Here is a 27,591-nt window from a genome sequence, read left to right as displayed (position 1 = left end):
GAGCGCTGCCAACTGCACGTGACAGACAAGGGCCAGACCTAGAGCACTGTGCTCGCCTTCCCCCACCCCCAACCCGACAACGTTATGTCCCTCAATTATCAAAATAATAATATTGTGCTCTTCTCATGTAAACCTATACGATGTACAGCTGAGCTAGAAAAATACTGGCCATCTCTTTAATAGCACTAGATAAGCATTTGTCTTCGATTTATTTACTGGAAACACTAGAGAAGAGCATATTATCAATCCCTCTTGGAATTTTAAGGCCTAAAAGGCAATTTAGTCACTTAAAAGATATAAAGACTTCCAAAACCAATATTTATTAACTCCAGAGATGCAATTATTGCTTTGTTTTAGAGCAATATGCCTAATTTTTGCAATCTTTAAATAGCTAAATCCCCAAATGTAGCAATGTTGTGGCTGCTAAAATAATTAAAATGTATGCATACTACTTATACTAGTCTCTTTTTCATGTATCTTCACTGAAATCATACAGGCAAGTACATTTATAGCTCATAAATCAGTGTAGCAGACAAAAGCACAGTTATCACCACCATTCATAATACTTCTCCCAGAGACAGAGCCTGGACTGATCTTTCTGTTCAGGTAAAAAGTATCTCATTTTATAGTATAGGCTCTTAAACTTCAAAGACATCAACAATCTGCAAAGGCTAAGCTTGTCCAAGCCTTCTGTACCGGACCTATAACATCTACTGAAAAATATTTCTCTCATCTAGTCTTTTCGTCCTCTGTAATACGCTCAGGATAGGTGAATTTGCAGTATAACTTAGCCCTGTATCCATTCTGTGATGGGTGACATTGTTCCTGAGAAAGGTTACAATTGGGTTTAATATAGACAAGGCTGAAAAAAACAAACAAACAAAAACAATAGGGTTAAAAAAAAAAAACTTAAAGGAGATGTTTATAATATCTTCTAATTATAATCAACTTCAATTTCTAAGCATCTACTGTGAAAAGAAAATTAAATAAAGTTTTTATGTTACTGTATTGGAAATAACTACTGAAATACTTCTGCATGCTGAAAAAAAAGACAAAACTGGTTAGTAACTTAGTAACTTTTACCCCTGCTTTGTGTCTCATGCATTTGAGATAGCGAAAGATCTAGCTCTTGTGTAATAATTAAGTTTCTGTGCCACCACCTCATGGCATGTACTAAAAGAGGGGCTTCTCTCCTTGAAAAGAAATGAATTTAATATTGCACTTTAAACCTCTAGGCCAAACATACCGGCACATTCTGTTTAGCTCCTAGAAAACTCAACTCTATATAACATTAAAGCACAACACATTCTTCTTTGAGAATTTCCTTTCCTTGAGCAGGAATTGACATTTCTGTACATTTCCCGATTAGGCAAATTCTCAAAAAAGTGGAAAAATATTTATAAGTTTTTTTTTTTTTTTTTTTACATTGATTGCTAAAAAGTTTTACACTGAATCTTCATTCACTGTATGATCTGTTGCTTTAGATTACTATATTACTATCTCAATACTGGGGACAGAGCCTTGTAGTGGAAAAGAACTGAAAGGCACCAAAAGCACATAAATCTTATGAATATTTGGGCAAGGGGTGGGGGGGGAAGTAGAGTAATAAAATCTCCTACTCCATTAGTTGCATTATTTCAACAAAACAAAAATTTACATGTCCAGACTTGATCCTTTTCTAAAAGGCTATTATTTCAATATCTGCAAAACAAATTAAAAAAAGAATATTGAAGAAACAAACATTCAAATCTGGCTATTGCTGAAAGAAATAGCTACTGTTGAGTACTGCAGAAAGGGCAGCAGATTTGGCTTGGTTATTCAAGGTGTGAGGCCGACCAACATGCACCAGGCAGGGCAGTCGGGCACTGAGATTAAATGGCCAGATGTTGCAATGGATGCAGACCCATATGATCCTTGCCCAAGCAAGGGGGGAAAAAAAACAAGTACCCCTCAGAATACTAAGAAACCACATTACTTGCTAACCTGTCCAATTCTGTCTATACTGTCACAATAGAAATCCCTTCACATGTAATTCCCTCTAAAAGAGTGAACATTTTAAAACTGTGTTTTAATGAACATAACACAAGTCAAGTATGCTATAAAAATCAAGTCAGACAAAACAAGAAAAAGAGAAAGCATAGTGCACCAAGAAGCTTATTTATGACAATCAAGACATGTTACGAGTAAAATGAGAAAGCTGTTCCTTTGCAAAAGTGACACAGAATGTATTCACTGATTGACAGATTGCTTGAACTTAAAATGAATAGTCCTCGGTGTGCAGGTATCGTTCTTTATTGCCTACTAATGACACACTGGCAGTTGATTTTAGATCCGTGAGCAGCTGAAAGTTTCTGTTTTTGACAATAAAGTTTCACTTTGAATATATTCATATACACACACACATTTATATAGATTTAAAATATGTAGAATCAAAATTATGGTATAATTAAGCAGACCTTCAATAATAATAACTTGCCTCTAGCACATGAGTTGGCAAAACTGAAATGAACAGGAATTCAGCATTTTAGTTTGGAGGTCTCCTCTGGGAATCCAGAAACACTGTACAATTAAGTATTTTTGATTAAATCTATTTTTTTTCTTTTTTTTTCCCAAAAATATATGTGTACACACACACTCATATGAAGCATGCTGAAATCCTTCTCTGCAAAATACTCCTGGATTTTAGATTTGCAAACAGATTTTTTTTCTGAAGCTAATTTATTCTTTTTCTGTTTGTTTCTAACCCTTACTTTCAGAAAAGCTCACAAAAAATTCCAAGACCCTAATTCTTGTAGAAGCTGCCATTAATTTCAGTTTTTCTCTATTGTTTTTTTTTTGCGAAAAGAATCCAAAGTAGATGCTTTATTAGTTTTGAAATCAAACTCTAAAGTGATTTTCTGAGATAAATATGAAAAACAGGGATCTAATGCCTGAAGTCATAGAAGAATGAAAAATACTTGCTCTTAACCACAGACTTCTCTTTCCTTACAGAAAACAGCAAATGGGTCCCTTCTCCAAGATAAAACTGCATCACACAGTGGCACGATTAAGAGATGCCAGAACCTCAAGCAGTGCTTTCAAAGCGCTGTTTTCATTTTTGTGTCATATGGTACTCCATGCATCCTAAATGCATCTTGTCTAAGTCTTCTCAAGCTAACTACAAACTGAGATTTGAAAGGTAATGTATTTTTTTCTAGCTACTTTACTATTTGCTTGCTTGAATTATTGTGTTCTGCTGTATTTGACAGCCAAATTACCTCTTGTCATTAGTTACGACAAACTGTTTTAATTTATGCCCAGCTTTCATTCTGCAGGTATTGCAGACAGATGTACAAGATGTACAAAAGAAAACAAACGGACTTATTTCTCTCAACTCATCTTCTGTACAACTTGTAAGTTTAAATAGATGAAAGTGATTTTACAAGCATTTAAGGTCAACCACAACCAACTATTAGAAGAAAATAATCAGGGTGTAGATCTACTTGCATTTCCACAAAACAGATTTTTATCATCCCACAAACTCCAATTCATCACCAGAAATGGTTAACAAACCAGCACATGCATGCACGTCTCAGTTTTTATGAGGAGCATATTACTGCAGCTTGCTGCAATGAAAATTTGTCACAGAATCAGAGAATCACAGCTCACAGATGGACTACTCCCTGCAAAAAATTAGGCATTCATGCCGTTACAAACTATCTGAGTCAACATCATTTATCCAAAAAGCTTCTGAAAGTTGTCAAAAGATCAGGATTCTCCTTAGTAAGCAACTACTGATTTTAGTAAACAACTACTAGTAGAATTACTACTACTAATTTAACTGCCATTACTAATCACTGATCCTAAAAATCTTTGAGATTTACAAGGAAGGTAGGATTACAATGAATTAATCATCAAAAGAGGAAAAAAAAAATCATATTTCCTGTATTTTTTTCCACGAAATGGCTGCTCTTTTAAGGGAATAGAGTTTGAAATTTAACCACTTACGCACAATTTTAACCTAAAATTACTGGGGTTTCTTGGCACTCTCTGCTAACTAAGCAGTTATTTCCTCATATTTTCAAAAACAAATAGTTATTTATATTCACTAGGTGTATTAGGCAACAGAAATAAAAATGGAATAAAAATTCTAAAATTAGAATTTTAACCCTCTTATTTCTGGGATGAAGGCAAGCAGGAAGTTCCATTTAGATGAACACATTCAGCAAAGATAGAAGTACAGAAAGCATTTCTATTTTCCTCCTAAAATGTTCAATATAGCAAAAATTTGATCCTGAGTAGAAGTTCCATTTGAAGCTAATTGGCACTGGAGTTCCACTCAAAATGTTTTGATCAGCTTAACCTAAATTGCCTCCAGCCAACTCACTTTCACTGGGAGCAATCCACAAGTTTATGGGTTCATATCTACATTCATCTTGGTATTGAACATTTATAGCAAAGCTAAACAGAGCCTCTAGAGATATCAAATCCACCACAACACAAAAAGAACTTCATGCTGAACTATGAATAGTTGAACCTGAACTCTAGGCACAATCTGTTAAAATATGTATAAACACACACACGTGCCACAAAGAAGAGCTGTTGTGCACAGTATTTTCTTGCTTAAAGCAAAGCATTCCATGGCAAAGCACTGCTGAGTGAAGAATTCTAACTATGCTCATAAGTAGGTCTATGAACATGGTGAATAAGAGCAAGATATTCAATATCTATTAACTGAAACATAGCAACAGAAATAGTGCTTTAGACTCAACTTAATCCCAGTAAGCATAGTTTGAAAAATTAGATTGTTTTTGATTGTTTTGACCTCTAGACACTATTTGATGCTTTACACAAAGTACAGAGATTACAGACTATCAGAATATCTGACAAATACCCCAAGGATTAGTAAAGGAGAATCATAATTACCTAAAGGAGGATTACTGTCTAATCATGAGAGAATAGAAAGAATATCCATATTCAGGATGTTCAAAATTGGCTATTATTTATGCACATGAGGAACCACATAGATGTGGTGCTAGTAGGCCTCACATAGACTTGTTTTAAATTAATGCTGCTTAATTGATGACCTGGAAGATAACAGAGCACCTCAGGTAGTTCCATCATTGGGCAAAAGTTTAGAGGTACAAAAATAAAGACTATCAGATGCAAAGGACACCAATTTTCTAAAAACCTCCCCAAATGAGTTTATTCTCTTCTGTATCTTATGTTTATGTATTTAAGTCTTATACTTAGTATTGGTCGTATTTTTCCCTAATACTGCTATATTTTGATGATTCTCAATATTAATTCTAACATCAATGATGTTAGAATGCAGCTTTCACCTAATTTCTAAACACAGTCTTCAGAGAGTCACAGTGAAGGAAAGAGCTGTGTGTTGAAAATGTTGCAGTTTGAAAGCCGCAGTGGTAGTGGTGGTGGGGGGGGAAGGAGATATCAAAAAAAAAAGTATCGGATTCACAAACAGTCTGTGGACTGTAGGTCCGATCGCCTTCCTAGGAGCGAATCGAGTTCCCAAATAGTGTGATCCACTATAAGCTCGACCCTGGAAGTATCGGATTCACGAACAGTCCGTGGACCGTAGGTCCGATTGCCTTCCTAAGAGCAAATCGAGTTCCCAAATAGCGTGATCCACTATAAGCTCGACCCTGGCAGTATCGGATTCACGAACAGTCCGTGGACCGTAGGTCCGATCGCCTTCCTAAGAGCGAATCGAGTTCCCAAATAGCGTGATCCACTATAAGCTCGACCCTGGCAGTATCGGATTCACGAACAGTCCGTGGACCGTAGGTCCGATCGCCTTCCTAAGAGCGAATCGAGTTCCCAAATAGTGTCACCAACTATAAGCTCGACTCTGGCAGTATCGGATTCACGAACAGTCTGTCAACTGTAGGTCCGATCGCCTCCCCCCAAACAAGTAGTCGAGTTCACAAACAGTATGATTTATTCAAATGCAACATTTACAAAGCAGGTTTCGGATGTCAGTACAGGAAATTCTCTACTAGAGCGTGGGATTTTTAGCTAGCTCTGATGTATAAATGTGCAATCATCACTCACCCCAGAAGATGGGAGAGGGCTCTCAGTCTCGAGTCTCCTCAGGCAGCGTCCCAGCGTGAGGGGAGGGAAGGGGGATCAGCCTGTCGACTGACCCAGGAGTTACGATGGTTTCTTCCCCCCAACTTTTCATCCTTAGTTCACCTTTTTACACTTTTCTTTACATTCAGGTGGAGCTTGAGTGACTAGAGTCATACTTAATATTGTTATTGATTGGTGAAAAAGTTTCTCGCTTTCATTTAAAGGTACAGTCAACCGAAAATCTAGAGCGCATGCTCAGTGAGGGGTGGTCGTACCTCGGAGGCGGGTAACTTTTGGGATGGAGGTACGGTTTTCACGTTATAATGAGCAAAGTTCAAGCAAAGTTCATCATTTGCCACCTTTGCTGGCTCAGCACCGGACTTGTTATCGTATATCTCTCATTAGACAGCCACTGTGCAGCTTATCAGCAGCCCAGCACAGGGAGTGCAACAGAGTTTGGCCGCGGAGCCTTCACCCCGCTCCATCCTCCGTTACTCCCTTTTGCAGCTGCGAGGAGGGCAGATTACGTTGCCCAGGGAACCGTGGAGGAGCAGAGTCCGTGCGTACCAACCATCCTGGAAGTGGCAACTGTGTAGCACCCCAAGCAGGCCTCTGTAATGCCAGAGCTGTGTTAGGCCCTAGTTTTCCTCTCAGTTCCTGCTTTCAAACAATTCTTCCACAAACACTCCTTCCACACTATCCACCCCGTGACTATAGTCACTCAAGCTTCACATGAAGTTGTTTAGGTGTTAATATTACATGCCCTAAACATGATGCAGTTAAGCGAGTGATTGCACATTGGTACATTAGATGTGGGAAGTTACAGGAAAGGCAGGGAGTCTAGTTCTACAAGAATACATATATATACAGAAAATATTGCAGTTACAATAGTAAGTAATGCTTATAACAAACTTTGTATCCACCCCGTGACTCCAGTTACCATTGTATATTGAAATTTAGTCTCAAATTAGAGTCTTAGTACTTGGGACATCAATAGGGTCATCCACCTGTAAAGGGGTATAAGCGGTGAACTGAATCATCTTTATGTTAATAGCTTTCATTATAGTAGATTTTACACAGGATATTGCTATACTTAGGATAATTATCATCACAATGAACATCACCACATATTCTATCAAACTTTGGATCCAACCAGTGACACCAAATCCAAACCAACTAAACACCTTTGCCAGCCAGGTAGTGTTCACTGATTCCCGGAGTTCATGGGTGTCTTTCGCCACCTGTCGTATCTTCTCTAATTGGATATCCAGGTCCTGTGTAACATTAGGGATATAAATGCAGCAGTCGGTACTGGAGAGGTTTAGGTAGCCACAAAGTCCATTTTGGCGTAACAGCATCAAGTCCAGTGCCATCCGGTTCTGAAGAGTCATTTTTGATGTGGCTTGTAGTTGTTGATTGAGCAACTGTATACTAGTATCGGTGGCATTAGCTAATTTTTCTACTTGATAGGCTAGCTTACTTAACCATAATCGCGTTTGCACAGTAGCACGACCAAATCCAAAAAATCCTTCCATTCCCCAGGCTATGCGGGTGGCTGCTCCTGGGTCCTGCCACCCTTCTACATGTCCTGACAGTTCTATTTTTGCCCGTTTTGCTCGAGCCATCCAGTGGGGTCAGAGGGGAGTCCTCCTCCACATGGGGCACAATGTTGGAAGGCCCAAGGTACACTGGAGTTCAGGTAATCCAGCCCATAAGGAGGTATACATATTGCCATCACTGCAGGCCCAGATCAAACCAGCCGGAGCGTCACCAGAAGCTATACGGCAATCATTACGAGGCACAAAGTCTTCACTTACTGATTTATATTTTATGCTGTGATTATGGCACAGACAGCCTATTTTTAGGGAAATGTAAACTGGCCAATAGTGTCTGACCCAATCGTGTTGTTCCCAATTGGAGCAATTTATCACATTTTGGCAATACCACAACGCTGACTTGTTTGATACTGAGCCAAAGGAAAATCCTGGGCCAAATGGTGTAAAACCCCTGAAGTCACGGAATTCTCCAAACCAAGAGCAATCTAATTTATGTTTATGTTGAGGGGGACAATCTTGCCCTCTCTTCCACTGTATACACCAGGATGCATTTATAGGTTGACTATATTGCAGAGTGGCGGTTGCTCGTCCCCAAGGTTTTAAATCTGTTGCTCCCCATAAAACCCAGTCACAGGGAAGAGTTGCAGTATTATTGTCTTCATAATAAGTGCAAATTGTCTTATCAATGGTAGAAAAATTAAATGGCTGACTAAACTGCACAGCAACTCGCTCTCTCTTTGGAGAATAAGGATTCACTATATGGAGAGTACCTGGTGTACTCCATAACCTCAGCAAGCTCCCTGCTATGTCAGTGGGAAGGATACCCATAGGAAGGGGGTCTTCTACAGATTTGGGTAGAGGCAAGCAAGCGGTAATACTAGATTCATTGAGAGCAGTTGCAAACCCCTTTATTAAAGTTAGGGCTAAGTTATCCTTCAAACCATGGGTGGCAGAGTCAGGGACGGATAAGGTTTGTGCGTTGTCACTATGAGTATCTCCTTGATTCCAGTGCACTAAACATATCAAGCCAAAGCATATCTTCCCAACACAAGTTGGAAATATCATATTTGCTAACCCTATCTACAGCTCTATAACCCTATTACAAATATCTGATTTACAAATATCAAAAAACAACACTATGCAGGAAACTAATAATCCCGATGGATACTCAAGATCAGTATAGGAGAGTCCTTGGTTCCAGGTACAATTGTCCAGCATTCCGGGTTTTTGACATCCTGGAAAACAAAAGGAAGAATGCTCGGTCTCTGCCTTGACCGGCACAAATTGGATTGTTATTGATTTTGAAGCATAAACAAGCAATTATATTTGGTCAGAAGTCGGGAATGATCCACCGACTGCTTATGCGGTGTATCTTCCCACTAGCATCAGTGGCTTCCCAGGCACATAGTCCTCGAGGTTTAGCCAAAATTAAAGGGACAACACCAATAGAGGGCAATTTTGCCATCACGGGCTGTCCCACCTGCATTTGAATAGGTGTATGCTTTTGTGACTCTGAGGGCTCTGATAAGGTGGGAGCAGGTGGTCCTGTGGGACAGAAAGCTTGTATTTTGGGGCTTCCATAAGTTCCCCATCTGTTATTTACTGTGTAGACTGCTTGGGATAGCCGCAGATCCCAGTTAGGCTGTGACACTTTTGCATGTTTCTTAATCATGCCATTGACTCTTTCCACTATACCATTAGCTTGGGGATAATAGGGAGTGTGAAACACCCATTTTATTCCTTCTTGTTTTGCCCAATCTTGCACTACAGTAGCAGTGAAGTGACTGCCATTATCACTTTGTATGCACTCTGGTGCTGGGAGGCTACTAAACCAGTCCTGCAGGGTTTTCACAGTATTCTCACCAGTGGCTGCACTTACTGCCGTAGCCATGGTTAGTCTGGATACTACTTCCACACCTACCAGGATATATTTTCGACCACGAGCAGGTCGTAATGGTCCTACATAATCGATTTGCCAGGTGCTCCATAAGACTTTGTTTCTTTGAATGTGCTGAGGGGGAGCTTGATTAGGATGATTCATTTTCAGTCGGAGTTGGCATTGAGGGCAAGCTGATATGATTTCACTAACTAATGCTACTGACACAGGCCATCCCTGTGCCACACATTCGTGATATAGATCATTTTTCCCCGAATGTCCCCTTTTTACATGCAACCATTCGATTAGCCTTTGCCACTCATCTCCTTCAGCAGCTACTGTTTGCACTTGCGCTAACCTATCGACTTCCTCATTCCACTTTGTTGCTGGTGCACTAGTTTTTGCATGTGCCTTTACCCATCCTATTTCTAAAGGTCGGTGTCTGCTTACTTCCAAAAGTCTCTGCCAGTCACTTGTCCTCCACACTGGTACACGATTTACCTCCCAATTATTTGCTTCCCATTGACATATCCATTCTGTTGCTCCCTTAAATGTGGCATAGGAATCAGTATAAATTACCTCAGCTCCATTTTCCACAGCTAACAGCAGGGCTCGGAGTTCCCCGACCTGGGCACTACCGTCACCCTCCTCAGTTACTGACCGTCCTGAGCTTATTTCCAGGGCTGCTGCCTTATAATTCCACCCCGTGCTTGTTCTTCGGGCAGAGGCATCAGTAAACCACACTCCATCCTTTTTAGAGGATACAGTGAATTCTGGAGCTACCTTAATAGGTGAAGGCTTATAAGGAAGACATAATGTTGTAATGTCTGAGCTTACTGGCTGTTGTAATTTGGAGGTCTTAGTTGGTCCTTCTTTTAGTGCTAGCAAGTGGCTTATTCCTTCTAGATAAGCATACCATTTGCGGATCGTTCCCTTCTGTGCGACACCTTCAGGAGGGGGGGCGCCTTTAAGAATAGGACTTAACAATGGAAAAGGCCCCTGAACGATGATATCCTGTGAGGTTCGTAGTTTTTCTGCCTCTTTCACTGCCCGAACTAAGGAGAGAAGTCCCTTTTCCCACTCAGAATAACGCTGCTCTGTCTCTTTAAAGGAGGTAGACGAGAAAAGCAGGGGTCGCGAAGGACCTGAAGCTCCTTTTTGAAAGATGCCGCAATAGGAGGCATGTTCAGAGAAACCCCATTCAGCCCGAAAAGGGTCCACTGGATTTAGGGGGCCTAACCTCTGATTGATAACTAATTCATCCTTTAGGGTTTTAACAGCTTCTGCATGGATCGGAGTCCAATCCCACGGTTTGTTCTTTCTCAGCAAATCATACAGAGGACGGGCAATTACAGAGAACCCAGGAACATGTTTCCTCCAATATCCTAGTGTTCCCATTAGTTGTTGTAGTTCCTTCTTGTTTTGGGGTAGGCGTCCCTTTTCGATCTCTGTTAATGTATCGTCGGGCACAGCTACAGCTCCTGATACCCACAAAGCCCCCAGGAATTTAACTTCTTGTGCTGGACCTTGACATTTGGATGGTGGTACCTCCATGTCATGGTCTGTTAATAGTTGCCAAACAGTTTGAGCAGTTTCTCGTACACATTCTTTGTTGTTTCCACCTATTAGTATATCATCTATATATTGATAAATGCATATTTCAGGGGGTTTCTTTACTGTGGCTAGAAGCTTTGCGAGCGCATTATGTGCAATAGTGGGTGAGTGTTTATATCCCTGTGGCAATCGATTAAAGGTGTATTGTACACCATCCCATGTAAATGCAAACTGTGGCTTATCTTTATCTTCTAAGGGTACCATAAAGAACATATCTTTGATATCTAGGGTGGCCATCCAGGGGTGTGCAGCTGATCGTATAGCCATGACAATCTCAGCTATGCTAGGGACTGCCGCTGTTAGTGGGCCGGTGTTATGATTAAGTTTTCGATAATCAATTGTCATTCTCCACTTGCCATCTGGCTTCTTGACAGGCCACACCAGGGAGTTATACGGAGAATGTGTTCGGCCAATTATGCCTCGCTTTTCTAAGTCCACAATTACTTCAGTTATTCCCTTCTTTGCAGCTGCAGGCAAAGGGTACTGGGGAACATTGGTCACATGAGATGGGGGCAGGGCATGTGTTACTTCCAGCACTCCTACCGTTATGCTTTCCTGCTCCTTTCCTCCAAAATTCCAAACACTACCATTAGGCAGATACCATCGCTTTCCTCTAAGCACATCGTATCCTAGAATGTTCCCAGGGTGTGAACTTAGTACCACATCCACAGCTGTCATCCTCTTTTCCCCAGGCAACCATAATTGTGTCCTAGCAAGTGGGCATTTTTCTTTAGCACCTGTTACTCCACTAATTACAATATATCTTTGAGAGGGTTTAATTCCTAATGATTCTGCTTGCAACTTGTTCAGAACACTAATTTGTGCTCCAGTATCAATCAAAATTCTAGACTAAGTTTTTTTGGACCAACAGGAATTGATATATAGGGTTCTTTGTTTTTGGACCATTGAAAAATATGTATCATGCGGGTTGGGCGGCCCGAATCCCAATCCGCATTGCTTAGTTTTTTGATCTCCTAAACTCTTCACTTAGAGGAGCAAAGGGATTGTTTGTTCTGTCAGAGGCGGGGGCAGAGGGGGAGTTCTTGTCTTGTCTGCTTGGAGGAGGAAATTCAGTTGCTCTGCGTTCCAGGATTTCAACCAATTTTCTGATGCAGCTAGTGGATTGCCCCTGCAGCATAGCGCGGGGCACTCCTAAAGCTAATGCTTGTCGCCATAAATCGTTACGCAGAGGGCTGTTAATTTGATTTACTGATGCCGGCAGACCCTGAAAGGGTTCCAGTTCATGTTTCGGGTATGGTCGACCCTCCAGTTTTCTTGTGTGAAATACCTTCCTACCTCTCCCTGATTGTTCTGATAGAGGCTCAGGGTCTGACCATGCCATCTCTCGTCCATAACTCACCATGTCATGTAACAGCTCTGCCCAAGTAGGGACGTGTGCAGGGGGGGCGTGAAGGTTCTGATCATTATGCTGTTGGGCCCGAATGACCCTTTCCTTTAAATTTTGCATATATATCTTTGCTGTGTCAGGCAGACCCTTAATAAGGGGCCTTAGGTGAACTGGGTCTACCGGAGCCATTAACGGAACATCAAAGCGTCCTCGGTCATACATTGCCTGAATACAAGCAGCTTTCTGCATCGCCTCTGATAAGTCAGACAGTCCCCTAACTTTGATTATTAGTGGCTCGCCTCTTTCTCTGGGGTCTATTCCCCCTGCCCAGTAAGCAACTCGAGCAGTAATAGATCGATTATCATCTGGGAACCCCTCATCTAGAAACACTCCTGGTCCCCAGAAGCCTAAAGATTCTTCTCTGTCTAACAATATTCTGTCGCCACCTGAAAGGGAAACTCTCCACAAGTATTCAGTTTCGGTTTCCCCAGGCTTTCTTGAAAATTTAGTCTGCAGTTCTCCTAATTCTGAACCTGAATAAGGAGTAGTCCGAACTGTGGTGCGGGGATTCCGACCTCGGGGACCTTCAGATGTTTCGGTCTTTATCAGCGGCCGAACAGCCACTAATTCTGAGGATTCTTCTTGTATCTCTTTATCTGGATCTCCCCATATGTCCCCGTCCCAGTCCTCAGGCTCAGTGTTAGTAATTAACTTTCTGATTTGCCGCATATTAGGGGGTCGGGGTGCCTGCATCAGCATTGTTTCAATTCGCTGCTCCAGTAACTGGGTACGTCTCTTTTCCTTCTCTAATTCATACTGCAAATGTTGAATTTCTGAATTCTTACTTTGATAATCTAATTTCAATTTCTGAAATATTTTATAGTCCTTCTGCGCCTGAATTAAGCAACCGCCCAGAATAGCACAAATAACACCCTTGCCTCTGCCGTCCTTAAACTTAGCATGGCATTCCTCCATTCTTTGCAAAACCTTTTCAGGATCTGACCAATTATCTCTGGCCCAATCTTCCCCACCTTCTGAGGGACCACATTTCTGTCTCCGTAGGAATTCCTTTATCGACATCCTGCCGACTACGCCAATTTTGTGTTGAAAATGTTGCAGTTTGAAAGCCGCAGTGGTAGTGGTGGTGGGGGGGGAAGGAGATATCAAAAAAAAAAGTATCGGATTCACAAACAGTCTGTGGACTGTAGGTCCGATCGCCTTCCTAGGAGCGAATCGAGTTCCCAAATAGTGTGATCCACTATAAGCTCGACCCTGGAAGTATCGGATTCACGAACAGTCCGTGGACCGTAGGTCCGATTGCCTTCCTAGGAGCAAATCGAGTTCCCAAATAGCGTGATCCACTATAAGCTCGACCCTGGCAGTATCGGATTCACGAACAGTCCGTGGACCGTAGGTCCGATCGCCTTCCTAAGAGCGAATCGAGTTCCCAAATAGCGTGATCCACTATAAGCTCGACCCTGGCAGTATCGGATTCACGAACAGTCCGTGGACCGTAGGTCCGATCGCCTTCCTAAGAGCGAATCGAGTTCCCAAATAGTGTCACCAACTATAAGCTCGACTCTGGCAGTATCGGATTCACGAACAGTCTGTCAACTGTAGGTCCGATCGCCTCCCCCCAAACAAGTAGTCGAGTTCACAAACAGTATGATTTATTCAAATGCAACATTTACAAAGCAGGTTTCGGATGTCAGTACAGGAAATTCTCTACTAGAGCGTGGGATTTTTAGCTAGCTCTGATGTATAAATGTGCAATCATCACTCACCCCAGAAGATGGGAGAGGGCTCTCAGTCTCGAGTCTCCTCAGGCAGCGTCCCAGCGTGAGGGGAGGGAAGGGGGATCAGCCTGTCGACTGACCCAGGAGTTACGATGGTTTCTTCCCCCCAACTTTTCATCCTTAGTTCACCTTTTTACACTTTTCTTTACATTCAGGTGGAGCTTGAGTGACTAGAGTCATACTTAATATTGTTATTGATTGGTGAAAAAGTTTCTCGCTTTCATTTAAAGGTACAGTCAACCGAAAATCTAGAGCGCATGCTCAGTGAGGGGTGGTCGTACCTCGGAGGCGGGTAACTTTTGGGATGGAGGTACGGTTTTCACGTTATAATGAGCAAAGTTCAAGCAAAGTTCATCATTTGCCACCTTTGCTGGCTCAGCACCGGACTTGTTATCGTATATCTCTCATTAGACAGCCACTGTGCAGCTTATCAGCAGCCCAGCACAGGGAGTGCAACAGAGTTTGGCCGCGGAGCCTTCACCCCGCTCCATCCTCCGTTACTCCCTTTTGCAGCTGCGAGGAGGGCAGATTACGTTGCCCAGGGAACCGTGGAGGAGCAGAGTCCGTGCGTACCAACCATCCTGGAAGTGGCAACTGTGTAGCACCCCAAGCAGGCCTCTGTAATGCCAGAGCTGTGTTAGGCCCTAGTTTTCCTCTCAGTTCCTGCTTTCAAACAATTCTTCCACAAACACTCCTTCCACAAGCTGTGAGTCATTAGTGCTACTGCTTGAAATCATCTGCTCAGTGTACAACAGCAGGCAAAAAAGCCAACGAAACGTTGGGGAACTTATGAACTGTATTGAAAATGAGGCATCATTTTGACGCAGTAGAAAGTCTCACTAAGGTTTCTTTACAGGTTGTTCTTTGCCTGGGTTTTGATATTTAAACATAAAAAAATAGCTGTTTTTAAAATAAATCATCAGGACATTTACATATTAAGTTCTTTACATTCAGTCTATAGTTGGAAGATTTATGAAATATTAAGTTTTAAAAATATTCATTGCAGCAATACACTAAGTCTATCGATGCTAACTAACATTAAGCTAGTCTGAAGAACACATACACTTTCTCCTTAAAGTCCTTTTAACCAACTTTCTTACTAATACCATTAATTTTTCACCCTTTACAAAAAAAAGTTGCAAATTATCCAATATTTGCTTATTTAGTAACAGATAATTTAACTAACACAAATTTGCAATAATTACAGTTTTAGATGTCTTTAGAGGAAAATAACTGTGAGGTGTTTTAACAAGCCCCAAAAAATCATTTCAATTAGTTAAGATATGAACTCAAATATAACTGCTATCCAATTTTCTGCATTACCTAAAAAGCCATTTAAAGGAACAAAACTGCAGTGATAAGTGAGATGAGTGGTAGTATTGCAAGGACAGGAACTGGCAGACAGAGATAAACGCTGTGCACCTGGAATTATACCAAATACAGTATTAAAAAAACTTACTGCCAAATAAAACAAGCAAAAAATGACTCAATAACAATCAGTTTAAGAATCATTAATATTAACAATTTTATGTTACAGTCATCTTGTTACTGTTAAGACTTCCACACATGAGTACAGATTATTAATGAAGACATTTGTCCAAAATTTATGACAGACCAGAAAAATTTGAAGAGGGAATAAGTACAAGATATATACACAGGAACATATAAAGCACAACCTAATGTACTATGAAAAAAAATATAAATAAATGATATGCAAAAGTGCAGTCCCCTTTCTCCCAAACTTAGGAATTGCTTAAGTCAGTTAATTCAATCAGAAAAAAAAAAAAATCACATTACCCTTACCATTACTGTATTCTTCAGTCCCTTACCATTTAAAGAACCCCACAGAGAATATTTAAATGGGCTGATTTCACAGTCTTGAATTGTAATCACTTAAAGAGCCTTATAAACACATGTAGAGGATCAGAGCACGAGTCAGCAGAACCAATTTTAAATCCAAACATTATTTTTGTTTGTTCTCTTTGGTTACCATTGGATCTTCTTCAGTTTATCATGTGGGAAGGTTTGCACAGGCCTGAAGCTGCTGAGTGACAAACTCCAACTCCATAGCTACTTGAATTTGTGTGTTATTGCACAGTCACCCATTACTTACTATATACGTAGCAATCAAAACTATCATAATATAAATGAGATTTAATTGATGTATAACTGATGAACAACACTAAGTCCTGTCCTGTACTACAGTTCTATATTTCAGTGATCCCTGTAAGCTGAGTCACATAAGAACATAAGGTAGATACAACAACAGCAACAAAATACAAAATGAGATTAAGATTCTACAACAATATTTAACAATATGTACCTAGAAAAGACTATCCTTCAACAAAATGATCAAGTGATTTGTGCCATGCTTTCAAGTTTCTGAAACTTGATGGCCAAGGACCTTTCAGATAGAAACCAAATACTTCTATCTAAGCTTGCTGTATATTTTTTTTTTTGTACCTATGACCATCTTAAATGTCCTTATGCATATCTGTCCCAGATCTTTTCCAGGCCATTTTTTTGTGCTGAGGAACAAGAAAAGAGCATAGTGTTCAAAACATGGTCCACCTTGTGTTCATATGATGGCAAAATTACATTTTTTATTCCCTTCTCTTTTCATCTAATAACATGCAGGATTCCATTTGCTGTCCTTACTTCACCTTTATCTACACTGAATTTTCTCTGCTTTGTAGTGTGATGAGACTGACTCACAACTGTACTTGGTTGAGATATATCTTTAATATACTCTGAATATCAAAAGAGGACTCCAGCACTGTATTGCACTAAATCACAGAACAGATGGATGCAAAAATATCATTCACAGCCTTTCTTTCCTAGGCTTTGTTGTCTTGGTCGGGCATATATATAACAGACTTTCTTCTACTTTTCCAATGATACCAAGAACAGGATTTATCATTAGCCTCTCTATATATTTTGAGGTTTTTAACTACAGTTCTCTTCACCTCCTTTCCATCAGATTTGTGTCGTTTTGGTCACTATCCTAAAAAATATTCTTCATCTACTTTGTCAACACTTGCAATTGAATGTTCCCCCCTCACCTCTTCCTCTCTTCTGCCTGTTCGATCGGAGCTCTCACTCTTCTGGCTTCTGTTTTGTGCCGTTTGATGACATAGTTTTGTCACTACCTATTCATTACTTGAAGAGGCAAGAATTACATGAGTTCAAATCTAGACTTCTTACAGCTCCACACCTATATTGTTTTTCCCATTGATTTGGTCCAAAAGCCCTGCAAACAACCATTTAAATTTACTTCAGTGCAACTCGATTCAATTTACACGATGATTGAGCTTCTTCCCCTTAGCTTTTGAAGATGCTTGTCGTTCCTTTCGGACCTCCCTCAATTTCAGAAGTTAGGGCAGCTCCCAGCAGATGCGCCCCGGCCTGCCCTGCACAGCCGTGTCAGCCCTGCACCCTGATCCTGCCCCACTCTCCTGTCCTAGGGATCATTCCCATAAAAGCCATAAGAAGCCAACCTCTGTCTGGCTACCTCAGGCCCGAAAAATTTTCCCCTACAACTGCTCTTTATTCTTTCCTGTCTAGAAAAAAACAAACAAAAAGACCCTTCATGATTTCCCAGTATTTTCTAAAGTTTTCTCCTTTTAGAAAATCCTCCTGAGCCCTGCCATGTGTGCAGATGCCTCCTACTTCGTGTCAGGATATCTCAATAGCTCATTGAACTCTTTTCAAAAGTCAATTTGACCAAATGAAATATAATCAAAGTTTTACCATTTAGGTTACAAATATATAATGTCATGTTAAACCAGCATTGATTTCATTGGTAAAGTCAGTACTTACTAAAATAATACCAAAAATTCTATGACAAATGCAACTTCTTGAAAGAGCACATCTTGACCAAGACTTCAGTAAAGTCTCCCTGAAATTAATGTGATTTGACAGTCTGTGTTTCCAGAAGTGACCTTTAGGAGAGTTTGCATTACGATGCTTTTATATTATTCATTTATTTTCATTGCTAATCTCTCCAGTGCTCTTTTCTCAGAGGCTTATCCTGTTCCAAATAACAGAATGCAAACCTGGAGAGGTAGCTGGAATCCTGCCCTAACAAACACCTATTTTTGAGAAAAAGCACTGCTTCACACTCATATTGGAATAGCAATATACCTCCAGGCTTCAATACAGCTTTTCACAACTGCCTGAGAACATGTGGCCTCTGCAGCAATCTTATGAAACTTGTTATGAGACTGAATTGATGCATAGGCTGATCTTCAACTTGCCGCCTATGCCAAAGACATTAGATTCTGTGTGAAACACGGCCATGTTAAAATTCAATTTTTTATTTTTTTCCCCCTTCTCTTTGAATGGTTGAAAAGTAGTCAGCCAGTAAAGGAAACATATGCTCGCTACCTATCAGCATTTTTATTTCAGAATTTTTTTTCCTGTGGTCTTCATCAGAACAATGATTTTTTCTCTTTTTTTTTTTTTTTTTAAATTGATTTAGTCTTGTAGCTATTCTTTATTTAAAAAATAAAAAGTATACATGCAAAAGGTCTTCAGTGTCAAGAAAATAATAAGAGTACATGTAGAAAAAATGAAGTACTGAAGCCTCAAAACACAACCACAAAAAAAAATCTGACATTTCATTATGCAAGTGCTGCTGTAATAGCAACAAAAGGGCAAGTAATAATGGATTAGTAAACTAACAATTTACTTGGAATTCAGCCAAAAAAAACCTTGCACATATATCCACAGGTTGTAAACATTATTTAGCCTTTCAAGAGACACTGAAGAATACCTAAGTCTTTGAATTTTTCAAAACAGCAAGCCCGCTTTAAAAATGTCCCTATAGCTACGAATCACTATTTTGGCTGACTAGACAGCAAAACACAAGATTCAGCTACAACAGAGAACACAAATTGCCTGAGAAGTGACCAACAATTATATAAGCACAAATGCTTTTAAGCACTAGAAACACTTCAATGCCTATGTTTGTTTATTCCCGATGAAAAAAGTTGGAATTCAGTGCAAATATTTTGATCCTGTTAGGTCAATGATTATCTTAGAAATATTTCAGGAAAATTAGATTATTCAGGAAATTAGATTATCTTAGAAATATTTCAGGAAAAAAAAATCAAGTTTTATTCAAACTATATTCTGTATTTTTCATAAAGAACTAAAAGATTAAGAATGAAGCACAAGTTTTAAGAATTCTAAAGACACGCATGTATGTCAGATACACAATTAAGAGCTGAATATGAACTAAGTTTTATAATAAAAACAGGGTGCTGCAAGATTTCAGGAAGCCATTTCCTACAAAGTAGTGCCAAATAACTCACCCATATCCCAGTCAAGAAAACCTTTAACAATGAAATTGAGAAAATTTGAGATAAATGCATCTGCAATCCAAGGATAAATTAAGGAAGTTTGTGTTCTGATCTTGTAACTGTATTGCTTAGCTTTATTTGTAGCCTGTACTGCTCCAGGATAGATGACAATTATAGGGGAGGACTGCTTGAATTTGGAAATCTAGAGTATAATGAAATATGCCTTAGACTAGACATTTTAGACTAGATTGAGAACTTGAAAACACCACAGGAAAAAAGGTATCTGGGAAAATTTATACTATATAACTACCTATATTTTTCAATTGAAAAGATATTCCACTCATTGAGGCAAATCTGAAGCTGGCAGCTAATGTTAACTTGGACAAATTTACAGTTAAACTAACAATAATTATGCATAGAAATTTGACAGGGGAGAAAAGGGACCTACTTGGGTCTTCAGTCAATCTTCTCACCAACGTTCTGCAACAATGACTTATTCTAAAATTTCCAGGAGTTGTTACATTTCCTCAGAAGCTTTTGAAAGGAACAACTTGCATTACCCAAAAATCACTTTTAATGGCAATCAATTTAAATTTATCTTCTCAAAAAAAGTAATAAAGGAAGTTGTTTTTCTTTTTGCATACTCTGAAAAAATCCCTAAAGCCAAGCTACATATGCATATTGACAGGAACACTAAAGGTTTTGATGGTAAGATTATGCGTAATTAAAAATCCTGTGGGAAATATGTTCTTCCAACTGTTTTCTATGTTTAAGTAGTTTTATGCCTTATAGTAATATTCACTGTTATTTTTAACTGGTTTTCATCTTTGAGCTAACAAGCTTCTAAAAATGACATATTTCTGTTCCTTTAAAAGGATTCAGTTCTGTTTAGATGAGAAATTCACAAATCCTAAATAAGGAGAAGCAGGCAGAAACTGTTTAAATTATTTGCAAGCATCCAGAGCCTTGAAAATACAAGAATCTCCTAAATACCTTTCATCAATTAGAAAAAAAAATACATAATTTTTTATAATACATATACAAAAAAGTGTATTTTTTCACATAGATTTTTTTCTTTAAAAGGCTTTTTTTAAAAAAAAAAATCTACTACGGAATACACAACTTCTAAAGAAGCATGTTCTCTGCCTTACTCAGTCTTTCTAAATTATATAGACTGCCCAAAGTCACCTTCTGGCCAGACTCCAAATTAGTACAAGTCCAGCTAGAGGTGACTGAAGTAGAGTGAGTTGAAATGTATCCACCTGCACACCTCTGTTTCCTTCCTGTGACCAAGTGCTGTTTTCTTCTTCAACCAGAAAAGATATTCATTTTTTCATGCTTTTCAATATACAATCTATTTTTTAATACATAAGACACATCAACAGGTAATAAGCAGAGCAAATCTGTGCTACTCCAGCCCTGCTCAGTAATGGCAATGCCTTTGATGGTTGCAAAAGCATGAAGGGAAAGAAGGATGCTGCTGCTGACTAACCTCATAGCAAGAGCAATGTAACACCCGGTACTATTTGCTGTAAGCTTGCCCTGTTTATTTTTCAAAACTGATTACAGTAGAACCAATATCATAAAATTTTCTTTTCCAGCCTTGAGCTTTTCATCTCCTGGAAATTTTAAGAACAAGTGGCAGTGACAATTAAAGCTAAGCTCAGATTGCAAATTTATCGCTACAGGGCCAATGAAGAACACACATTTCTGCATGGACACGTGAGCTGGCAACCTGGCAAATTCCTCTTTCCAGTCACTAGACACAATTTACCTGTGCAGAGCTAAACATAAGCATGACTTCTGCTGTCAGTTTATGTTGACGGCTACACATATAAATAATTCAAGACAAGTTTTAGAACCCTTCTAGAGAGAAAAACACAAATAACACATACAGCAACACAATCCAGGTTGCTGTACATGGTAAAACACAAATGAATAACCAACAGTTACAGTCTCCTGTAACACATTACAATGAGCTTGTTCTGCAAACAGAATCTGATCTCAGAAAATATCCTGAATGACTGAGCCCTCATGCTCATGTCAGCAAACATACTGACTAAATGAACGTACCAACAATTAGAGTGATAAAACTCTTTAAAAATCAATAAAACTCTTTAAAACATTATTCTGAACAGGGAAGATTTATTAAGATATATAAGATTTATTAAGATTTGTTATATATTTATATTAAATATATATTATATATATATTTATGTATATATACTTACGTATACATATATATTGCATATTTATATATTTATTATATATAAGATTTATTAAAATAGATAATACAGAAGCTGAGTGCTGCTCACAGCAACTTAAGTGCTGTGTCCTAAATCAAACATCTTAATAGCTTAACATCTTAACATGGCCTTAAACATCTGCAACTGCATAAACAACTGCATTTATTTAGTTAAACTAAATAGCTAGACTTTTTGGATGCTCATGACAAATAAAACCCTTTGAGGGTGATCTGCCAACCAACTTGCTGTTTGCTGTTTTCTGTCATTGGTCATGAAGTGGCACTGCCAAAAAAAATACTGAAAAAAATACTGCAAAAGTAAAAAAAAAAAAAAAAAAAAAAGGCATTAAATGACAGTGTTTTAATGATATAGGGAATGCTGCCTTTTATATGTGAAATTTCCAGGTTCTGACAAATCTTATCCAAAATGCCTATGTGCTAGAGTAAGTTTGGATCACTTCCTGAATTTTAGGTTTTCCAGTCTCTAAAGTATACTGAAGTTTTCCAAATGGTGTTTCTATGCCACAATTCCAGTCCCTTAGAAAATCAGTAAGACAAAAAATATTTTAATACATTTGATACTTCACAGTGTTATACAGTGCTCTTGGTGCAGCATATCTGAATCTCCCAAATTTAAGAAATTATATTTGGGGTTCCAGACAGCTAGGGGATTACCTCCATTGCTCAGGGTATGTCAATCTATCTGTTCTTCAGTATCACAGGTGAGCAAAGTCCTGTATCTCAGTGCAGGTTTTTATAAGTATGAAAGTCAAACTGGGTTATAAAGTCAAGACTCACCTCTCAGAGAAAGAAAACTCAATCAAGCTGCAGTGACAGACAGTGCTCTCACTTAACTCTTACTTTTTCCTCACATTAAGGTAAAAGGAGCATACACAAAGCAGTGAGTAAATCCATCTCCTAAATGTGCTTCATTCATGACGTACCCCTCTGTCATAACACTATTTTGCAGGGCTTTCTTTCCTCCTTCAACGAATTTTAAAAAAATGCACATCTTGCTGCCAGCATCACTGAAGCTCAGATGCATTTTCTTTATGGTGACGGGAAGAGACTACAAATTCACACCACCTTTCAGGACTTTTTACTCATCAAACTCACACCAGAGCACGACATACAGAGCCTGCAAGAAGGGCACTGGGCTGTAGAATTCACTGGAGAAGACAGAATCCCCCAGGAATACAAGTCAGGGCACTGCAGGAGCAGGAGGAGCCCAAGCAAATCCTACCAGCTGCTAAGAGTCAGAGCTTAGACACCCAGCTGGGTTCCACAGCAGAAAGAGCATAAAAATACACAGCTCTACAGTGCTAATAAAACGTTCACTAAAAATCTTATGTAAACCAATCGGGAAGAGAAGGTATCTTATTTCTTGAGTAATGCCATGCAATATTGCAGGATATCGCTACAGGAAGAATATTGGCGGTAGTATTTCAATTCTATAATCTTGACCCATTCTGTCTCATAACATTGCTGATATTTCCGCTCCATCTTATTCATGGCAAAGATCTATGGGAAAAGAGGTTGTACAAATCCCACTTCATTTTTTTTTTCTAAACACAATCATGAGGATGGATTTACAATTCTAAGCACAAAAAGATTAAATAATTCTTCTGCAGTGCTGCTCATCTGCACAATTAAAAGCTGGCAACTCTTCATTTACTGTTCATTTCCTTTACCTACTTGTAATATTACTCCACAGTTTTCTTGGTGTACATAATTAAAAGGCAAATGTACAGCTTATAATTAAATAATACTAATCATCAATTATCTAGCTTTAAATATATCAATTACAGCTGAATTTGCTGCTGCTCCATATTGCAGAGTTGGCTATTTTGTATGGGTGGGAGGTTAGGGACATATATTTTCCTGTCACCCAAGATACAAGCGCAAACTGTTCCACTCCTAAATTGCGCTAATCAATAGCGAGTCTGTACAATATGCAAGCAACCGGTTCATCATCCAGCATCCCCCCGCCCCCAGTGTAACACACACAAAAACACCTTTTCCAGTGTCTCCACCACCCATCATACAGCCCTAGCATACCAATATCTAACTCTAGTAGTGGAATTTAGTCATTCAAATGAGGTTAGCACGTTAGCAGCCTATTTAGCTAAATTTTCTCTATTGTCGTATCAAAAGAGGAGGAGCAGAAGTGTCAGCTGCTGACCAACAAGAAAATATGGACAGTCAAGAGCAACCAAGCTTCTCTCAGCATCCTCTGGCAAATGCCTGAAATTACACTAATGAATCCAAACACTGAAACACACTGAAACAGCAGAAGAGTGCACGACTAGCCCTAAATATACCTCAAAATGTATCTGCTAAATGACAATATCCTCTATATCGAAGGAACAGAGATATAGCGTACACAGACTATTTGGTATATGCAGTGTACATACTTTAACATACACAAGAATTGTATATAGAATATAGGGAAAAAAATGTATAGGAAATACTGCACTGTGACTATGACTTTTAATCATTAAAGTTACCAGATCTTTTTTTTTTTCCATTTAAATCATACCTCAGTGCGATATTTCAGTGCTTTGTAAGCCTTTTCCAGTTGGATAAAGTAACTTAAGGCCAAAGGAAGAAAGAGCACTGCTTTCCTGCCTCTGCTCCAGCTCTTTTCTGCCATCATCACTGCAGCCAAGGCACTCCAAGGCAGTGAAGAGCCAAGAGGCTCATATATGAGCTTACAAGCTTGGGCCTGTTTAAATATTTTCACACTTTGCTGAAAGATTCAGGAGAAATTGTTCCATGTGTCTGCCAAGCTTGGGTGAACGCCGTTTGAGATGGAGGCTGAGAGAGACTTCCCACCCCATCTCCAACTCTGGTTTGGAGTAGAAAGGGCCCAGGGCTAATTTTGGCAGCTCATGCTGCTTTTCTGAACAAACACAAGAAATGAGGAACACTGCAGCAACAGCAGCATTTGCTAGGAAAGGCCCAACTTGCACCTATGGGCTTCCATTGCCCAGCTTCCTGGGAATAGTCACAGAACATGCTGCTTTTCATCCTCCAACTTTCACTCAATAATGCAGACATCAGGAATGCATCAAACAGGGATTTAAAGCCTTTCTTTGCCTCATGCAGAGCTTCTGCTTAAATTCACGGTTCTCAAGAGAACGTCTAATTGCTGGGTTATAAATAGGATAAGTCTTAAGCTACAAAAATCTACATACTAATAGCATCCTTACACATCTGGATAAGAGCTATCTAACTACCCTGACAAACATGAAGGCGAGGAGAAAGGGAAGAGACGCCAGCATCGCTGGGAAGCTTCCTTGGGATGCCGGGCACACAGTGGGTCGTGCTGCAGCAGGTCTCGCTGTGCTCCAACAGCAGCAGCACCATCACATCCACCCAAGTCCCACCGAGTCCTGCTAACGAACGCGTGTTCGGGGGGAGCTAACAAGCCTCGAGCTGTTCGAGCATTGCACTGGCCAAAAAGCCTATCGGAACTGAGCCCTGCAATTCAGCAACAGGGATGTGTCAACTGTTGCAGCTCAGTGGCAGGGGGAATCAATTCTAGATGTAGTTTTTCACTAGGAAAAGCATCTCAAAAGTGCATTAGCAAATAAAGCTATTAAACACAGGCTCATCTGAAAGATTTTCTATTGACTTCCGTAAGACTTTGATTAGACATTCGAATAAATGTTAAAACAAAGAGGTTTTCTTGAAAAAGACATAAATACTTGGTTCCTAGATTTTCAGCAATGATAACTGTATTATTGCAATCTAAAAATACAGGGATGAGCTGAAATTTGTTAGCTTACTCCTAATGGCTTCTTCTCTGTCTCATTTAAGTAGAACTGAAACAACCTCAGTTAAGCTTTGCCTCTAGGAAACCCATATAAACCACACAGAATTTACCAAGCACACAGAAATACAAACACAGTCTACTGTTTAAATCATTTGGAAAAGCTAAATATGTATTTTCTGTTTTAAAAGACTTAAAACTAATAAATAAAAGCCCTCTTTACAAGTGCAATTTATACAATTTCTTCAAACCCAATCTAAATTTAAAGCAACAGAAAGATAACTCTAGCCTATATTGTAATAATTAACAGTATGACAGTTGAAACCCAAAGGAAAAAAAAAACTATTTTTTTTAAATCTTACAGTTAAAAATAGAGTTATAACAACTGTTTAGAAAGCAGAGTATGTGAAAAGTATATAAATATTATTTTAGATTCCATTCTACCTGAAAACAGAGATACACAAAGAAAAATCAGTCATACTTTTAGTATTTCATTCAGAAGTCAGAATGACATTACATGCAAGGGCAGATGGGCAATGAAAGGGGTAAATACATGTTTATCCTTGTTAAAATTCTAGTCTGTATTCTGTTATAAAGACTTAGACATTTTAGCACTGCTCTGAATAATCTTGCAACAATAAGTAAACCAGCGACAACCCTTTGTAGCAAGAAGTCATAATCTAAAAAATTCTGCAGCAAAACAGCTCTCTCCTATGATGAGTCAAGTGAAAAAACGAGAACATGAGAAAATGCAAGAATTGCAGAGGTGATCTTTTTTATTCACTTACTAACACACTTCAGTCCCCCAATTTTTTACAGTAAAAAGGAACACTTATCTTCTTTTTCAACATAATATATAAGCATGCATTGGCTAAATGCACTCATTTACATACTTGTTTTCAGCAACAGCATGGAGAAAGAGTTCTTGCACTGATCCTTGCAAGATTGAGGAGCAATTCCTAGGTTAAACAGAACTGAATTGCTTGGACTTTGGACTCTTGAGTTTGTATCATCCATAATGATGAAGGTCATTATCTGGGAGATGGAGAAGTTCTCATTTATCAGAAAAGTCTGGGACCATGCTCTAATGTGGCAGACCAGTTTTTTTTTGTTGTTTTGTAAGGAAAAAAAGGGGTAGGGAGCAGAAGGTTAAAGGTTTGTGGACCTAAAAATAAAATACCTTTATTCTTCTGTATTCTTTTTCCCATATTTTTATTTCATTATTACTATTTCATAGTAATGTTCTTCATTAATGAGCTAGTAAAAAAATATATATTATCTTGCATACGTGATTAAAAGTAGTGAAGAAAGAGAGGAAAGAAAAATTAACATTCCAACTTTGTTTCCAAGTGTGACAAAGATTTATTTTAGCCATAAGAACAGAAAAAAATGCAAATGTATTCTAGTTTAAAAGGTACATTATTTAAATAAACTCTATTGTTGGTGAAAAAGTAGTGGTCAGGGAGTTTTAGACTGTTTTTGCAATGATTAGATTACAACATACTGAGTAATTATAACACACCTTTTATGTTAAAAACAAACACACACACTACATCCTGAATGGGATGGAGGGTAGAAGTTCGACAACACTTACTTGGAAACTCCATCTCTTTTAACTTAATTCTTTTACCATAACTCTTTCTCAGATTCTTCAGTTAGTCTATATTAATAAGTACAGACCTATCCACATACTACCTCTTACAACCTAAAAAAAATCAAAAGGCATTGAGACTCAGTTACAGATGTCTTTAACATGTTACAGCAACTCCTGGCATTATTTTAGTCTAATTAAAGATCATTATCCCAAAAAACTTCAAAGCACGATCCAGCGGTCAACACAGCCACCAACCATCACGTGTCTTACAAGCCAGAGAGGGTCCCCGTGCACAGCATTTACCAACACAAGCCCAACAAGGAGAGCTTCGTCTTACTACAGAGTTCCATAATCACTCCAGCTATTTGGAATAAGCAAATGCCTACCTAGATAATTCTACCATAATGTTTTC

The 27,591-nt window shown here is 39.0% G+C and overlaps 2 protein-coding genes across 2 annotated transcripts in view; both read right to left on the bottom strand.

Annotated features, from left to right (window-relative positions):
• Window positions 1–27,591, bottom strand: part of SGCZ (sarcoglycan zeta) — a 391,368-nt gene that overhangs the window by 187,529 nt on the left and 176,248 nt on the right. The window lies entirely within an intron of this gene.
• LOC148594700 (uncharacterized) lies at window positions 8,777–13,225 on the bottom strand. Its single transcript, XM_088524783.1, has 2 exons — window positions 12,566–13,225; window positions 8,777–8,863 (listed from the first exon to the last, which is right to left on the bottom strand). Exons 1-2 carry the CDS (start codon window positions 13,223–13,225, stop codon window positions 8,777–8,779), a joined length of 747 nt encoding a protein of 248 aa, XP_088380909.1.

Source organism: Tinamus guttatus, unplaced genomic scaffold (genome assembly GCF_059628265.1).
Source record: "Tinamus guttatus ecotype Peru unplaced genomic scaffold, ASM5962826v1 Tinamus_guttatus_pri_ptg000213l, whole genome shotgun sequence".
Lineage (NCBI taxonomy): Eukaryota > Metazoa > Chordata > Aves > Tinamiformes > Tinamidae > Tinamus > Tinamus guttatus.
This window is presented reverse-complemented; position numbering and strand designations above follow the sequence as displayed.

Bases quoted from the DNA above. Each gene is read 5' to 3' on its own strand.
- LOC148594700 (XM_088524783.1), bottom strand. From the start codon at position 13,225: ATGCTGATGCAGGCACCCCGACCCCCTAATATGCGGCAAATCAGAAAG. The intron at 8,864-12,565 runs GTCATTCGGGCC...TTTGTTTTCCAG, and splicing joins TGCAAAATTTAAAGGAAAGG to GATGTCAAAAACCCGGAATG.